The following is a 19,329-nucleotide window of genomic DNA, read 5'->3' on the forward strand; positions in this document are numbered from 1 at the left end:
CAGTAAGAGAAAAAGGCCAAGTAACATATAAAGGGAAGCCTAACAGAATTACACCAGATTTCTCACCAGAGACTATGAAAGCCAGAAGATCCTGGATGGATGTTATACAGACACTAAAAGAACACAAACTCCAGCCCAGGCTACTATACCCAGCCAAACTCTCAATTAACATAGATGGAGAAACCAAAGTATTCCACGACAAAACCAAATTCACACATTATCTCTCCACGAATTAAGCCCTTCAAAGGATAATAACAGAAAAAAACCAATACAAGGACAGGAACCACGCCCTAGAAACAACAAGAAGGTAATCCCTCAACAAACCTAAAAGAAGACAGCCACAAGAACAGAATGCCAACTTTAACAACAAAAGTGACAGGAAACAACAATTACTTTTCTTTAATATTTCTTAATATCAATGGACTCAACTCCCCGATAAAAAGACATAGACTAACAAACTGACTACACAAACAAGACACAACATTTTGCTGCTTACAGGAAACTCATCTCAGAGAAAAAGATAGGCACTACCTCAGAATGAAAGGCTGGAAAACAATTTTCCAAGCAAATGGTATGAAGAAACAAGCTGGAGTAGCCATTCTAATATCTGATAAGATTGACTTCCAACCCAAAGTCATTAAAAAAGACAGGGAGGGACACTTCATATTCATCAAAGGTAAAATCCTCCAAGAGGAACTATCAATCCTGAATATCTATGCTCCAAATACAAAGGCAGCCACATTCATTAAAGAAACTTTGGTAAATCTCAAAGCACACATTGCACCTCATACAATAATAGTGGGAGACTTTAACACACCACTTTCACCAATGGACAGATCATGGAAACAGAAACTAAACAGGGACACAGTGAAACTAACAGAAATTATGAATCATATGGATCTGGCAGATATCTACAGAACATTCTATTCTAAAACAAAAGGATATACCTTCTTCTCAGCACCTCATGGTACCTTCTCCAAAATTGACCACATAATTGGTCACAAAACAGGCCTCAACAGATACAAAAATATTGAAATTGTCCCATGCATCCTATCAGATCACCATGGACTAAGGCTGATTTTCAATAACAAAATAAATAATAGAAAGCCAACCTTCACGTGGAAACTGAACAACACTCTTCTCAATGATACCTTGGTCAAGGAAGGAATAAATAAAGAAATTAAGGGCTTTTCAGAGTTCAATGAAAATGAAGCCACAACATACCCAAACTTATGGGACGCAATGAAAGCATTTCTAAGAGGAAAACTCATAGCTCTGAGTGCCTCCAAAAGGAAACTAGAGAGAGCACACATTAGCAGCTTGACAACATACCTAAAAGCACTAGAACAAAAGGAAGCAAATTCACCCAAGAGGAGTAGACTGCAGGAAATAATCAAACTCAGGGGCGAAATCAACCAAGTGGAAACAAGAAGAACTATTCAAAGAATCAACCAATCAAGGAGCTGGTTCTTTGAGAAAATCAACAAGATAGATAAACCCTTAGCCAGACTCACTAGAGGGCACAGGGAAAGCATCCTAATTAACAAAATCAAAAATGAAAAAGGAGACATAACAACAGATCCTGAAGACATCCAAAACACCATCAGATCCTTCTACCAAAGGCTATACTCAACAAAACTGGAGAACCTGGATGAAATGGACAAGTTCCTAGACAGATACCAGGTACCAAAGTTGAATCAAGATCAGGTTAATGATCTAAACAGCCCTATATCCCCCCAAAGAAATAGAAGCAGTCATTAATAGTCTCCCAACTAAAAAAAGCCCAGGACCAGATGGGTTTAGTGCAGAGTTCTATCAGACCTTCAAAGAAGATCTAATCCCAGTTCTTCACAAACTATTCCACAAAATAGAAACAGAAGGTACTCTACCCAACTCATTCTATGAAGCCACAATTACTCTGATACCTAAACCACAAAAAGACCCAACAAAGATAGAAAACTTCAGACCAATATCCCTTATGAATATTGATGCAAAAATCCTCAATAAAGTTCTTGCTAACCGAATCCAAGAACACATCAAAACAATCATCCATCCTGACCAAGTAGGTTTCATCCCAGGGATGTAGGGATGGTTCAATATATGGAAATCCATCAACGTAATCCAGTATATAAACAAACTCAAAGACAAAAACACATGGTCATCTCGTTAGATGCGGAAAAAGCATTTGACAAGATCCAACACCCATTCATGATAAAAGTCTTGGAAAGATCAGGAATTCAAGGCCCATACCTAAACATGATAAAAGCAATCTACAGCAAACCAGTAGCCAACATCAAAGTAAACGGTGAGAAGCTTGAAGCAATCCCTCTAAAATCAGGGACTAGACAAAGCTGTCCACTTTCTCCATACCTATTCAACATTGTACTTGAAGTCCTAGCCAGAGCAATTCGACAACAAAAGGAGATCAAAGGGATACAAATTGGAAAAGATGAAGTCAAAATATCACTTTTTGCAGATGATATGATAGTATATATAAGTGACCCTAAAAATTCCACCAGAGAACTCCTAAGCCTGATAAACAGCTTCAGTGAAGTAGCTGGATATAAAATTAACTCAAACAAATCAATGGCCTTTCTCTACACAAAGAATAAACAGGCTGAGAAAGAAATTAGGGAAACAACACCCTTCTCAATAGTCACAAATAATATAAAATATCTTGGCGTGACTCTAACTAAGGAAGTGAAAGATCTGTATAATAAAAACTTCAAATCTCTGAAGAAAGAAATTATAGAAGATCTCAGAAGATGGAAAGATCTCCCATGCTCATGGATTGGCAGGATCAACATTGTAAAAATGGTTATCTTGCCAAAAGCAATCTACAGATTCAATGCAATCCCCATCAAAATTCCAAATCAATTCTTCAACGAATTAGAAAGTGCAATCTGCAAATTCATCTGGAATAACAAAAAAACCTAGGATAGCAAAAACTCTTCTCAAGGATAAAAGAACCTCTGGTGGAATCACCATGCCGTACCTAAAGCTCTACTACAGAGCAATTGTGATAAAAACTGCATGGTACTGGTATAGTGACAGACAAATAGACCAATGGAATAGAATTGAAGACCCAGAAATGAACCCACACACCTACGGTCACTTGATCTTCGACAAGGGAGCTAAAAACATCCAGTGGAAGAAAGACAGCATTTTCAACAAATGGTGCTGGCACAACTGGTTGTTAACATGTAGAAGAATGTGAATCGATCCATTCCTATCTCCTTGTACTAAGGTCAAGTCTAAGTGGATCAAGGAACTTCACATAAAACCAGAGACACTGAAACTTATAGAGGAGAAAGTGGGGAAAAGCCTTGAAGATATGGGCACAGGGGAAAAATTCTTGAATAGAACAGTAATGGCTTGTGCTATAAGATCGAGAATTGACAAGTGGGACCTCATGAAACTGCAAAGCTTCTGCAAGGCTAAAGACACCATCAATAAGACAAAAAAACCACCAACAGATTGGGAAAGGATCTTCACCTATCCTAAATCAGATAAGGGACTAATATCCAATATATATAAAGAACTCAAGAAGGTGGACTCCAGAAAGTCAAATAACCCCATTAAAAAATGGGGCTCAGAACTGAACAAAGAATTCTCACCTGAGGAATACCGAATGGCAGAGAAGCACCTGAAAAAATCCTTAATCATCAGGGAAATGCAAATCAAAACAACCCTGAGATTCCACCTCACACCAGTCAGAATGGCTAAGATCAAAAATTCTGGTGACAGCAGATGCTGGGGAGGATGTGGAGAAAGAGGAACACTCCTCCATTGTTGGTGGGATTGCAAGCTGGTACAACCACTCTGGAAATCAGTCTGGCGGTTCCTCAGAAAATTGGACATAGTACTACCGGAGGATCCAGCAATACCTCTCCTGGGCATATATCCCGAAGATGTCCCAACGGGTAAAAAGGACACATGCTCCACTATGTTCATAGCAGCCCTATTTATAATAGCCAGAAGCTGGAAAGAACCCAGATGTCCCTCAACAGACGAATGGATACAGAAATTATGGTACATTTACACAGCTATTAAAAAGAATGAATTTATGAAATTCCTAGCCAAATGGATGGACCTGGAGGGCATCATTTTGAGTGAAGTAACACAATCACAAAAGAACTCACACAATATGTATTCACTGATAAGTGGATATTAGCCCAAAACTTAGGATACCCAAGATATAAGATACAATTTGCTAAACGCATGAAACTCAAGAAGAATGAAGACCAAAGTGTGGACACTGTGCCCCTTCTTAGAACTGGGAACAAAACACCCAGGGAAGGAGTTACAGAGACAAAGTTCGTAGCTGTGATGAAAGGATGGACCATTTAGAGACTGCCGTATCCAGGGATCCATCCCATAATCAGCTTCTAAACGCTGACACCATTGCATACACTAGCAAGATTTTGCTGAAAGGACCCAAATATAGCTGTCTCTTGTGAGACGATGCCGGGGCCTAGCAAACACAGGAGTAGATGTTCACAGTCAGCTATTGGATGTATCACAGGGCTCCCAATGGAGAAGCTAGAGAAAGTACCCAAAAAGCTAAAGGGATCTGCAACCCTATTGTTGGAACAACATGAGGTACTAACCAGAACCCCGGAGCTCTTGTCTCTAGCTGCATATGTATTGAAAGATGGCCTAGTCGGCCATCACTGGAAAGAGAGGCCCATTGGACTTGCAAACTTTATATGCCCCAATATAGGGGAATGCCAGGGCCAAAAGAATGGGAATGGGTGGGTAGGGAAGTAGGGGGCGCTATGGGGGACTTTTGGGATAGCATTGGAAATGTAATTGAGGAAAATATGTAATAAAAATATTAAAATTTTTAAAAAAAATGGAAAGATCCTCAAAAAAAAATTTAGTCATAGAAATGAGTATGCTAGAGAAAAGGTAAATAAATGTTAATCCAATTTCTTCAATGTTGAATATTTCATAAATGTTTAAAAATTGTAAGCAGAAAACTAAGTGAAGAAAATAAAGTAGCAGAGGTTCTCTCCTTTTCAGTGAGACCCAGAGTCAAACTGCCATTACTTTGTCTACAATCTGGACTGGAATTTTTGAAAAGATGCTACTTATAGCTTTGCTTCTAGATATTTGTAAGAATGTTTAATAAAAGAGTACCATGGCCAAATAAATTTGGGGGAAATCATTTATTCCATTTTTCTATTCCACCTACAATATAAGTTAGATTCTAAAAACTCAAATCCATGCACACTTTTTAAAACTCTGCTCACCTTTCCCTGCTTACACGACTACTGGGACTTACTTGCAAATACACTTACTAACAGCATGAAGAACAGTATTCCACCCAGAGTTTGGAAACACAGTCCTCAACAATTTTATTATTGTATATAATAGAATGTCCTTTGGCCACTATTAAAAAATGGATTGAAGACCTTAATCTAAGACCTGAAACTCTGCACCCACTAGAAAACATATGGGAAATAGTTAAAACAGAGCAATACGCAAAGGAAACTTTAATAGTACAGGAAATAACCCAAGAATTGATAACTTTGGAGGGAAGGTGGTAAAGAGATGGTTTAGTCAAGAGCTTGTCACACAAGCATGATGGCCTGAGTTCAACCCCTAGACCCCTTGTAAAAAAAACTGGGCATGGTGACACTTTTGTAACCCCAGTGCTGGAGAGGAAGAGGTCACTCCATGGAGTTCCTCTGTAAAGTAGCCTAGTCTAATTGGTAAATTCCAGTCTAATGAGAAATGCTGTCTCCACAATCAAGGTAGACAGTGCCTGAGGGGCAACACTTGATGGTGACCTCTAACCTCTACACATACACCTACACACACACTTCCATGTTCCCACACCCACATGCATACCCATACACATACATGCACAAACAGATTTAACAAATGGGATTACATAAACTGAAGAAGCTTCCAGATAGCAAAGGGAATATCAGTGTGAAAAAAACGACCCACAAAATGGGAGCACTATGTCTGCTAACTATTAATCTGACTGATTAATACATACAACATATAAAGCATTCAAAAAGTTAAATATCAAAAAATAAAAAACAAGCAATTGCTGCCTTTTCTTAAGAAAATTTCAACAGAACACCCTTGAAGCAAGGGTACAGGAAATGCAAATTGTTTTATCAATTGTGATTTAGGGTAAAAAAAAAAAATTTCTGATATAAGCGGTAAACTGAAAGTTCTCTATTTTTAATTATTATTAAGGTTTATATAATCACCTATTCCTTTCATTACCTAAACAAGCTATTTTCAGATAAGAGGAGAAGAGATTGGACATTTTAGTACTATTTCAAAGAATGGATATATTTTAATTCAGAGCTGTGATGGCTACAGTCAACTCATAAATATGTATTCTCAAAGACAGACTTCTAATGAAGGCTATTGGTAGCCATAACAATACAAAAGCTTAATGAAATTTAAAAACCTTACATAATGTATCTCTTAATATGCTGATTTCCATAACTTTAACTGTAAATCATTTAAAATAACAATTAGAACAGTTTAAATTAGGAAATAAGAACATCACCTAGAGAAAGAACACACATATACAAAAATTCCATTCATGATTTTGTTTTCTTTTTGAGTTTTTTGTTTGTTTGTTTGTTTGTTTGTTTGTGTTTGGGTTTTTTTTCTGTTTTTGTTTTATTTGAGACAGGATTTCTCTGTCTATCCCCGGCTATTCTGGAACCACTCTGGAGACCAGGCTGACGAACTCATAGAGATCCGCCTGCCTCTGCCTTCCAAGAGCTGGGATTGAAGGCATGCACCACACCACCTCTGGCATCTTTCAAGATTTAACAACCCACTTTTCATCCTTAAAGGATACCAATTTTAATGGGGTTGTTTGTTTGAGATGGAATTTTTACCATATCACCAAGGCTACTCTCAAACTCCTAAGCTGAAGGGACCTTCCTGCTCATGGAACACATGTATTGAAATTTCTTTCACATATAAACAAACAACATAAAGAGTCATGACAAATGAGTTTTTTTCCCCACAGAACTACAATCTAAAAACATATTATGCTAGTAAATTTCATAGACTAAAATCCTTTCATACTCAAGTGACAACTGAAATGGCATTTACACCATGCTAGAACACTGAGGAAGGAAAGCTTGCCAGGCCTTTTCACACAGCAAGAATAACTCACACTAACCTCTGTATTACATCATCTAAAAAAATCAGGTCTTCAAGTAAACTTCTGAATATTTAATATCATAAATACTAATAAATAATTCATATGCTACTGTATACTTATTTTAGGGTTCTGTAAACAAAATATTTTTTCTGAAAATGTTCATTAGAACAACCAAACAATAATCTACTACTGAGATTTACTAGAGTTAAGTGACATAGATGGAAATTTCTCTCTCAGGGAGAGGCATAGTATAGAATGCTATCTTAAATAACAATAAAAGTCATTTTTTGTACAAGTAATCCATCACATAAGCAATTCTTCTTGACTAAAATAAGAAACAAAATTAGTAAAATAAGAATAGAAGTACTGGAAGCATACACAGCAAGCATACTTAGATCATAGGACAATAATGCCTACTGAACATTTAGAACCTTAGAGATAAGGACAGTATTTGCTAACATAATCAGTTGTCTGAGTGGTTGAGAGTATTTTAACTTTTTTTTTTTTTTTTTTTTGAGACAGGGTTTCTCTGTGTAGCACTGGCTGTCCTGGAACTCACTTTGTAGACCAGGCTGACCTTCAACTCAGAACTTCGCCAGCCTCTGCCTCCCATGGTTGAGAGTATTAACACGTGCAATTATAAGAGAAGACTTACAACAAAAAAATAGGTAAAAATAAGACAGAATTATTGTTTGCATGATCAAGTCTGAAAAGCCAAAGAAAATTATCTGAAAATGTATTAGAAACAAAAACATTCAACTGAGATATAGTACAAATAAATTAGAAGGTAGTCAAAGGCCTTAATTACAATAGCAGACCATAAAACAAATTAAGCAATATTTAGATGACCTTATAAAAAGGTTTTACATTTTTTCTAAAACACAGAAATAACTGAGTAAACAAATAACCTTTTATGTAAGATTCAATACTGTAAAGTTGATCGTTTCATAGCAATATTACAGCAGAGAATAGTATTTAATAAAGCCATAAAGTCAAGACTGATGCCTAGGATTCATTAAGCACAAAATGAAATTAGTTATAGTATAACATACAACTACACCAGAATGTACCTGTTTAGTATGTCTTTCTACAGACATAGACATTCTCAAAGCATGTGTATACTCCCCCTACCATGCACAAAACCTCTGTTAATAATGATTATTTAAAGAGGACTCAGGAGTTGGCAGTCATTACTCATGCTCATCTAAATTACAAGGACCATTCTGACCCTAAGAGGTCTTAATAAACAAAATCAATAAAGCCCAGAAACATTTATCCTAAAATAGTACTACTTTTTTTTTAATACAGAAGAATTAAACACTCTGGGACAAGCATGAAAGCTCTGTTGATGTATTCCTGTGAGAAATGAAAGTCTGTGGGTTTCAGGAGATATTTTTAACAGCATGGTGTTCTTGTCCTATGACAAGTGGTAAGGATGTGTCCAACGTAAAAAGTCTCTCTTAGGCGAGGTGACTCTTCTTTTCCAAGATGTATGTAAAAAATGTTGACTCCATTATTTTGTTAGAATATGTATCTGAGACACTTTACATTTTTGTTTAAAAGAAAGGTATTGGTAGAGTCTCTTAGGACTTGATGATACCGTATCACCTGGAATGAGCTACAGAACAGTAACGTATCAAGGCCCTAGCCCATACTTGGATAGACTACTCACAGAGGGAAAACTGTCTCTACTGAATGAGGAAAAGACCAAAGTAAAGCTCAGAGATGAACAGGATAGCAAACTATTAAGACTTTGTTTTTAAAACTTTGAATAAGATTAAGAAAAAAGTTAATACAAGATACTAACAAAACTGTGCAGGGGGACTTCTACATATCATTCATCAATTCCTTTTTGGTATTGATTTTATGTCCACATTGAAAATTTTGCAAGATTTTAATTAAAATAAACAGCACCATGCTCTGAGAGGCTCATAAAAATTGTTTGAAATGGTTACACACTGCCTATTGGTATGCCGGACTATGAGATTGGAACTAGTCAACAGTATTCACAGACAGCTTAGCACTCTCAAGTATTTACCTGCTCAGCCCTAAAGGGTAAGGCCAGTAAGAAGCTTACACTCTCAACATCACTCAGTAGCCTGGAGGGACGGAGTAGCAATAGACCCTGGCTCTTTCCCTTGTCATAACAAATGTATACCAGCTTTTCAAAGCTACTCTCCAAAGCCAGCATCTGCGAACAGCTGTAATCATTAGTAAGCCTGGGAAATGACAGAAAACATCTTAGATTATTGCTACAGACTGTTTTCATTGTTTGTCCACTTTACTCACACACACACACACACATACACACACACACACACACACATTTGAAATATGATCTGAGAATGAATATACTTTACAGTTTTGGGGAAAGGCTGTAAAACTGTTCCTAAAGCTTGAATATAGTAACCTTAATGCCCAAGTTAAGATAGATGTATTTATTTTTATTTTATGTGTATAAGTATTTGTCTACATATATGTCTGTACTCTTTGTTTGTGCCTGGTGCAGACAGATGTCAGAAAATGTTGTGATGTTAGATCCCCTGGAACTGGAGTTACAGATGGTTGTGAGTCACACCATAAGAGCTAGGAACTCAACCTGTACCCTCTGCAAGAACAAGTGTACTTAACTGCTGAGCCATCTTCCCAGCCTCAAGTTATATTTAAAAGATTATAGTTTTTCATTAAAAAATACTATCCATCCAAGGCTAATATAATAATAACAAAATTTTACAGATGTTTTTTAGTTCTTTCTAAGAGAAACAGATTAAGCTAGTAAACTAGCAACAACCCTTTTCTCCAGTGGACTGATATTTTGATACACACAGTAAATATGTGACTAGGTCAATTACATATTAAGTTTACAGAAAAGGATATAAAGTGTGAATCGTGTAGTAGTTAATTCAATGAGCTGGGTTTTGTTTTGCTCTTTTGTTTTAGAAAAGTTACCACTGTGTAACCTAGATTTGGTCTCAAATCTGCAGGTTTTCCTGTCCCAGGTTCCCGAGTACTAAGATTATATAGATGTCCTACCCACACTATGCACGGGGGATGACAACTTCTTCCTTCTGAAAAATTTATGAAATGTTTCAAATAGAAAAGTTAAAAATTGGTGGTGTGGTTGTAGGTTCAGGGGTGGTATTTGTCTCTCATATAGAATACTATGGGTTCACTCTCAACCATAGCAAAACACACACACACACACACACACACACACACACACACACACACACACACACGGGAGTGGAGGGGGAGGGAGAGAGGGAGAGGAAGGAGTGTCGGAGGAGCTCAATGGCTACTCATAAAGCTCACAGATTCATACACAAAATTTTTCTGTATTTTCTTTATCAAATATGTATCCAACAAATCTTTTTTGTAATTAATTTCAAAGTAGATAGTATTATACTTTAGAAATAACTCAAGAGTTCAGTATGTTTCTATAGCCTCTATTTTTAAGGTTAACAATCATATGGCAAAATACACATTAGAATAAACTTTGAAAAATGTATTACTTCTATTGCCTAAATCCAGATGCCTAATATTCAATTCATATGAATAGAATACTAGGACAATACTGGTCCAAAGGGCATCAATCTCAATAAAGAAAAAGAACTTCACGAAATAAACAGTTTCAAAATGACCATGGTTAATAACATAATGCATATAGTCATGTGTTACATAATGACATTTCAATAAATTTATAAGGATCCATACAACAGGGATCCCATAAAATTATTAATGGGATTGAAACACACTTCTTGCCTAATCACAGTACATTTAACATGGTCACATGTTAATAAATTTATATTTATGTATTTATAATGCATTTCATATTTATGGTAAGGTTATTGAAACAAATACTACCTTGTCCACAGCTGTAAAAAAGATATAGTATATAAAATTATGTAATAACTGATAATAGACAATTACTTTCTTATATACTTAAGATACTATGCTTTATCATCAGAGCTTACACTTCCACATTAAAAAAGAAAAAGAAAAATGTCTACTGTAAAACAGCATGTTGTTCTGTCAGCCTGAGCCTCAACTATCTCTTCACCAAAATATTATGGGCCAGCAAGTGGCTGATCTCATCTAGGTTTGCAGTCACTCTAAATACACAATGATGAAACTGCATAAAGATACTTCTTAAAATGTGTGTCTGTTGTTTGTTAAATTATATATGGATACATTTGAAAAATGCAGATACAGAATTGTAAGTGTTGTTGTTATCCAAAAAAGTTTTGAGAATGGACAGCCACTTCATAGTATATACATATACCAACATATGCTGTACACAATAAATGTCTACAATTTTAGTTACAAACACACTTACTTTAAAAAAAAAAAAAAACTCTAACATTTCATTTAATTTAGATGTTCTTGTCTACTGGTCCTTAATCTGAATATAATGTCAAAGACACATATGTCCACCATCTCCCTGGGTTTCTACATAGCAGGCATTGATCTGAAAATAAGGTCTATTTCCAAGGTTCATTATCTTTTGACAGCCTTAGGCTACTTCCTTTTTTTTTTTTTTTTGTTTTTTTTTTTGTTTTGTTTTGTTTTCAAGACAGGGTTTCTCTGTGTAGCCCTGGCTATCCTGGAACTCACTTTGTAGACCAGGCTGGCCCCAAACTCAGAAATACGCCTGCTACTTCCTTTTTAAAGGCCAACATGCATGTATTCTTTTAAATTAAGAATTTCTCTCTAGCCATAAACTGTCAGGTAAATGAAACAGAAATACCAAAGAAAGAAGGTAATACTAATGCTCTTTACAAAGGAAAGACAAATATTTAATATCTGTAGCAAGATTAAGAATATACTATCTATTCAATTGATGTTCACCAAATTAAGAAAAACTGCTCCCCATAAGAGTTCAAGAGTCAATCCATAAACATGGATATAGTCATAAAAGTAATTTTGTATGTTCATCTCCTGTATCTTCAATTAAACTTACAGATGCTTTGGAGGCCAGACCATTTAGTGGGCATATGAGGCAAACACTAGATTAAATGCTTAGTGGCTGTTTGAGAAGTGAAGAATTGGAGAAAAACCAGAAGCCCAGGAATCAGCACAATCTGGGCTTTAGTCTCGTCATACCTAACAAGCTATGTAACCTGTAGACATCAGTTAATTCTTCAACTCAGAATCAAGTCTTTTTTTTCTTTTCTTTTCTTTTTAGAGACAGGGTGTCTCTGTATAGCCCTGACTGTCCTGGAACTCACTCTGTAGACCAGGCTGGTCTCGAACTCAGAAATCCGTCTGCCTCTGCCTCCCGAGTGCTAGGATTAAAGGTGTGCGCCACCACCGCCCGGCTAAGTCTTATATTTTAAATATTAAAATGTCAATAAATGACCTCTATCCAGACCCAGAAAAGGACCCTCAGAGACAAAGCACATGACTAACGACAAGCTTAATCCATATGCCTTCATGTAAATATATGTATAAGTATATGTATAGGTGTCTATTTAGAACTAAACAATAGGAATCCTGACCTCCATAGTCTGAAAGGACCTAATTCCTGGTTCTCACTTCCTGAGAGAGTATGGATAGAATTTAACTGTAAGAATAGGGGTGAAAAAATATATACTAAATTATCTATAAATGTATAAAAGCACTTCAAATTACAGAATATAGTATGGGCCGAAAAGAGAATAGTTTAGACTTGGATGGCCCATGTAGGAATTTTCTGCCATACAACTCTAGGAATCCAAGAATCTGCAATTAAAACTCAACTCTCTGGTCCCTAAGAAAATTTGTCAAAGTGGGAAGATAAGCCATATTTTATGTAACTATGTCATTTATACACATGTGCTTCATGGACCCTGCAAAATAGTAAAAGTGGCTTTTTCTACATCTAGTACTAAAACTCGGTGTATGTATAGCATTTGCCACACTCAGGCATCATACTTAATCATGTAACAAAGCATTAGGTTTCAATATACCCACTGCGCAGATAGAGGCCCGTAGGTAACTTAGCCAGAAGTGTCTGCTTTACCTTTGTACTACTCTCTACTCCCAAGTATGCTGGCATCCTAGCCCACCACAGCATTGATTCCATCCTCGCTAAGACAGTGTGCCCTTAATCCCTAGATACTTACTCTCTGTGACTTCTCTTTAGCATCAGTCAATAATCATTCTTAGAAACGTTTCCTCTTTTGGCTTCTCTGACTATACTAATCCAGTTCTTCTGCTTTTTGTTGCTAGGCTTCTATTTCTCACAATTGTTTTGAAAAATAAGATACTGTTTTTTTATACTGTCAGCACAAAACATATGTTTAATAAACATCAGATTTCTTGTCTTGGTGGAGATGTAAGAACAGCAACTATTCTCAGCACCATGGCAGCTATTACACCAGGGAAGCCAGACAGAATCTGAGTAAGAAATCTCATTTGCAAGATCATGGGCAAGTCACTGTGATTCTGAGTTTCCACTTCCCATGTGAGTTACAATGCAATGTTCTTGTGAAAATTAAACAAGACACAGGTAATAAAACAATTTATGGTATATAGTTAATAAATGTTTGCTCCTCTAGTTGCTTCCAAATGAATGAATCTAGTTCTTTCATCCCTTTGTGTACCCTCCTAACACTATGCTCTGACTCATTTGGCATGTTCTCTTTTTCCTTTATACCTATACTCTTTCACAACCAGAATCCAACTCTTCCAGCAAATGGCTCTCAGTCATCTCCATCTGTGCCTGCCTTCCTCAAAATGCCTAAGCCCACATCTGTACTGTGTGCAAATCATTTCTGCTGAGAATCCTGCTGCTTGCCATACTGAATTCATGCTTTTCCTTGAGGAAAAGCAAAGGCTGCATCATAAAGAAATTAGTAGAGCTGATAGCATGGACGATGATAAAAGCAACCCGCTTCAGTTTCCAAGCTTGCCTAACATAATGACAACAAACTGGTAAGGAGGGTTTTCATAGACCACATCCAAAATTCTCTATCCTTCACTTCCCTCACTTTTCAATCAAGAAACTCTAATTCTTTTTTAAAACTATAAAGCCCAAAATGTTCTTATTCTGAATGTCCTTACCTTTACATATTCCCTAATCAAATTTCTACTTAGTATCTTCTACCCCTACCCATCTAACATGTTCTTTATGTCCAATAAAAAAAATCACATATTTTTAATAAAGTTCATGATTTCTCAAGAAATATTTGGTGAAAATAAAATCAAACCTCAGATCATAATAAATGAAGATGTTTACTTTTTCTGATATGAGAAGATATATTCTTCAAATCAAAAGGCTAAGGAATCTTCTAAAATAGAAAAAGAAAATGGTAAATTTCCTATTTTACTAGTGTTAGCCTTGCTTTGGAACAGAAAAAAAAAAAAAAACTTCAACATAATTCATGTTGCTAATACTCTATAGGCTATTTTACAAGAACTGTGCAAATTTTTCTTAAAAAATTTTTCAAAAATGCTTCCTAACCATTATCTCCATTTTTTAAAAAACAATATACAGTCACCAAATGCAGATACAAGTGCATGCTAACAGGAGCCTGCTATAGCTGTCTCTTGAGAGGCTCTGCCAGAGCCTGACAAATACAGAGGCAGATGATCACAGCCAAACAATTGGACTGAGCACAGGGTCCCCAATGGAGGAGTTAGAGAAAGGACTGAAGGAGATGAAAGAGTTTACAACCCCATAGGAAGAACAACATCAACCAACCAGACCCCAAGAGTTCCCAGGGACTAAACCACCAACCAAGGAGTAAACATGGAGAGAGACCCATGGCTCCAACCACATATGTAGCAGAAGATGGCTTTTTCAGGCATCAATGGGAGAAGAGGTTTTGTGAAGGCTCGATGCCCCAAAGTAGAGGAATGTGAAGGTGAGGAAACTGGAGTATGGGGTTCAGAGGGGGCACACCCTCACAGAAGCAGGAGGAGGGGGGATGGGATAGGGAGTTTCTGGGGGGTAAATCAGAAGAGGATAACATTTGAAATGTAAAATATCCAATAAAAATATAAACAAACAAACAAACAAGTAGGAAAATAGTAAATTTCCTATTTCACTGGTGTTAGCTTTGCCTTTGTAATAGGAAAAAAAAAAAACCTTCAACAGAATTCTTGTTGCTAATACTCTATAAGCTATTTTTCAAGACCTGTGCAAACTTTAAAGAATTTTCAAAAATGCTTCCTAATTATTAGCTCCGTTTTATTAAAAAATAATTCTTAAAATGACAGCATGTCTCCAAAATCATAATGCAGCCTGAACTTACTTATTAAATATTAAATAACTAAAAACCTCTATAGCCAAGTAACAAATTATTATTATGCTGCACATTTAAAACAAGGGATTCTGCTTTGGTTGGGTTTATTTCATATTCAGGATAATTTAATTACATTCTAATTTCAAAATCAAAGAACTGGTTTTGATTTTCTCATCTTACCTGAGTCGCTTTATCTTTCATGCATGAAGGGTAGTGAACATGAGGGTCCCGTGGCCACTGTCCTGTGAGGTAAGGTCCTGTTATCGTATCCAGAGAAGAGGTTCGCCTTATTGTACTAGAGGTTCGAATATGCTGAGATTTTGGCCTGTCCACTAAAAAAAGTGAAAAAAAAATTAAATTAAATGTTAGAGCATATTTTTAAATTCATAAACTTCAGAGCTTGTAAATGTCACTTTACCATTTTTTCCTATAACATAGACACCCCAAGTACTTCTTATATAAGCTGATGAAAGTTATGGACCCTTTTCCAAGGAAATGCATTCATACATATAACAAACACATCTTGAGGATTTTCACATACCCTTGAAAGCCCAACTATTTTAGGCATCTGTAATGCAATCCACATATCATCTCTATTACAGCTTTAATTAAGATTCATTTCATCATGCCTCACAAACTGCCAGTTTTGTTTGTAAATGCCATCTCTGCATTTATTTCAATTAAATCTTACAGTGCCTCCTCATTACCACTGCTAAAATTAATTCCATGGTTATCATCTATTTTATGAAGTAAATGATTTCCACAACTTGATTCTCATTTATCTCAGTATTTGTTATCTTGCTACTCCTCCATATGCCTATTCTAGAGTCGGATGAATAATTTGTATTTTTTTCAAAAGTAGAAGGTGCTGTCTCGTCTCTGAGCCTTCTATATCATCAGCCTAAAATTCTGTCCTTCCAAGTTCACTTGAAAAACTACTGCTGATCTCCAAGGCCAGTTGAGATATCATACCAATGCTGTAAAAGCTTGCTCAACATCCTTTTCTCTTTTTCTTGTTAAGAAATTCTCAATCACTTCTGCTTTCATGGTATATACTAAGCTTGTCTTTCTCTCCCACAAAAAACACAATTTCAGATACTACAGACTGAAAGGAAGCTGAAGTTAATAGTTAATGAATTTACTCATGACCATACAAATAACATTCACAAAGAACTTAACATTTTCATTCAAGGTCTGTATTTGCAGATGAAGACCTCAAAGCAGTAGAGAGAATTCATTGTGTAATGAAGTAGAACAAAATGTATTCCCCAGTCAGGGTCCATAAGTAGCTGTTGAAAATCCACATCATCACATGTCTAACTACCAGTGTATATAACTATAATAAAGTCTAGAGGATTGGGAACCAATACAGCTCCCAAGACTCAGAGCTTTTCCAGTCCCACTTAAGTCAGGCAATGTATACTGCCCATAATACTAAATATGATGAAAAATATTTTGATTTGCCACTGTCACTTAGCTATATTCTTGAATGAGAAAGCACTACTGGTTTATTAAAACAGAGAAATAATATTATATACTTTGATGTTATATTATCTAGCCATTATCTTAAAAATGTAACTTTTGTTTCACCTAAGAATTATTGGAGAAAATCTGAAAATTACCAATTCCTTCTTTATTTTTATAACTTAATGAAAGTTTATCATGCACTAAAGGCAGAAAATCTAATGTTGTCTATTTCCATCTAGAATCATTTGCAATTTTCTTTGTGAAAAAAAAAAGAAAAGAAAACCATGATTAATTGTCCAGAGTAGTGAAGAAGTTACATTTTGGTTTTAGAAGACAAGGCAACTTGTCAATTTAAATAAAAATCCATAATGCAGAGTTAGCCACTGTCTTAGTCAGGGTTTCTATTCCTGCACAAACATCATGACCAAGAAGCAAGTTGGGGAGGAAAGGGTTTATTCAGCTTACACTTCCATGCTGCTGTTCATCACTAAAGGAAGTCAGGACTGGAACTCAAGCAGGTCAGAAAGCAGGAGCTGATGCAGAGGCCATGGAAGGATGTTTCTTACTGGCTTGCTTCCCCTGACTTGCTCAGCCTGCTCTCTTATAGAACTCAAGACTCCCATCCCAGAGATGGTTTGCACCCACAAGGGGCCTTTCCCCCTTGATCACTAATTGAGAAAATGCCTTACAGCTGGATCTCATGGAGGCATTTCCCCAACTGAAGCTCCTTTGTCTGTGATAACTCCAGCCTGTGTCAAGTTGACACAAAACCAGCCAGTACAGCCACTTTATTTTTTACCTAGAAATGTACTCTAATATGTCTAAACTATTAAGTTCTAAAAACTTTCTTTGTGAAAAAATTCATTTATATTTTTATATTTTAGTTCTTTACAAATTAATACATGTACAATTCCTAACATTACCATGATGCCTTATATGCACTGTTTCATTTACTGCTTTTTACTTTTAAATAATGTCAAGCTGAACATTATGGTCCCCTCGGCTTTCTATATAGTTTATCTTGTACGTTTATTCTTTAATTTTTCAGGATTTACCAGCCAAATTTAATATGCATACTTTGTACATATTATCTAATTGACTTTACTGTAAAAAGTGAGCTTATCTAACCACTGATTTCACTAGTTACAACAGCATGTAGTATATTTTTTTCCTACCTTATAATCCTTCCTACTTGCTTTTGTTTTACTATTTTTCCTGTTTCCCTTTTTTACCGCCTTTTCCCAATAGTTTTCCCACTTTATAAAAGCAATAGTTACTAATTTTATGAACTGTGAAAAACAAAATTAATTTTTCCCTTTGATTTGTTATGAGTTTCTCAAGGTTTTAAAAAGTTACTTTATTCTTGTGAGACTATGCAGGGGCCTAGCAAACACAGGAGTGGATGCTCACAGTCAGCTATTGGATGTATCACAGGGCTCCCAATGGAGAAGCTAGAGAAAGTACCCAAGGAGTTAAAGGGATATACAACCCTATAGGGGGAACAACATGATGAACTAACCAGTACCCCGGAGCTCTTGTCTCTAGCTGCATATGTATCGAAAGATGGCCTAGTCGGCCATCATTGGAAAGAGAGGCCCATTGGACTTGCAAACTTTATATGCCCCAGTACAGGGGAATGCCAGGGCCAAAAGAATGGGAATGGGTGGGTAGGGAAGTGGGGGGCGCTATGGGGGACTTTTGGGATAGCATTGGAAATGTAATTGAGGAAAATATGTAATAAAAAATATTAAAAATTTAAAAAAAAATAAAGCCGCTATGTACATAGTCAAAAAAAAAAAAACCAAAAAAAAGTTACTTTATACTTCTTCCATCAAAAAGAATGAAAACAATTACTCCTTTTATGACAAAGCTAATACTTATAGCAGCTGCCTGCTAATAAAAAAGGACACAGAAAATCAAAAGCTATAATTAGTAAAAACTACATACCTCTACTTAATCTATTCTAAACTATTTGAAAGTTATATGTAGTCTGTATGCTTTGAAAACTCTCTTTAAGCTGAGGATGGAGATCACTTGATCAGTACATGACCCTGGTTTCAGTACCCTATCATCACACACAAAAGGACAAACAAAACCTCTTAATCTTAAGGTAAGTAAATACAGACTTTAAAAATATTGTGTATATGTTTATGTATGAATGAGTTCAGGTATTTATATACGTGTGTGTTACCATGCAAGTAAAGGTCACAGGTTCATTTAAAGTGTCTCCCTCAACTGACAATGACAGAATTCTTCCATGAAATGATTTGCCAAAATAACTCCATTTACCAAACACAATTAACCTTAGATTTATCAGAGGATTTATCATAAACAGTAAAACTATTTCAACAAACACAACTGTTCATATTCTCTAAAGTTGTCAATGAGTTTGGGTTTTGACTCACCCAAAAACTAAGCCTAAAATCTTGGCCCTTAAATTTTATTGATTTGTATATCTTTATCACCAATTCCAGTTTTGCATTT

General features: G+C 35.9%; 1 protein-coding gene across 3 annotated transcripts in view; it reads right to left on the minus strand.

The window, feature by feature from the left end:
- The window catches only part of Glcci1 (glucocorticoid induced 1), an 82,254-nt gene that overhangs the window by 41,442 nt on the left and 21,483 nt on the right, over positions 1-19,329 (minus strand). For all 3 annotated transcript variants that reach the window (XM_021164342.3, XM_021164341.2, XM_021164344.3), the window contains exon 2: positions 15,559-15,710. In XM_021164342.3, coding sequence (XP_021020001.1) covers positions 15,559-15,710 — 152 coding nt within the window. The remainder of the gene's footprint in view (positions 1-15,558; positions 15,711-19,329) is intronic.

Source organism: Mus caroli, unplaced genomic scaffold, assembly GCF_978045245.1.
Source record: "Mus caroli unplaced genomic scaffold, Mus_caroli_1 scaffold_7, whole genome shotgun sequence".
Taxonomy (NCBI): domain Eukaryota; kingdom Metazoa; phylum Chordata; class Mammalia; order Rodentia; family Muridae; genus Mus; species Mus caroli.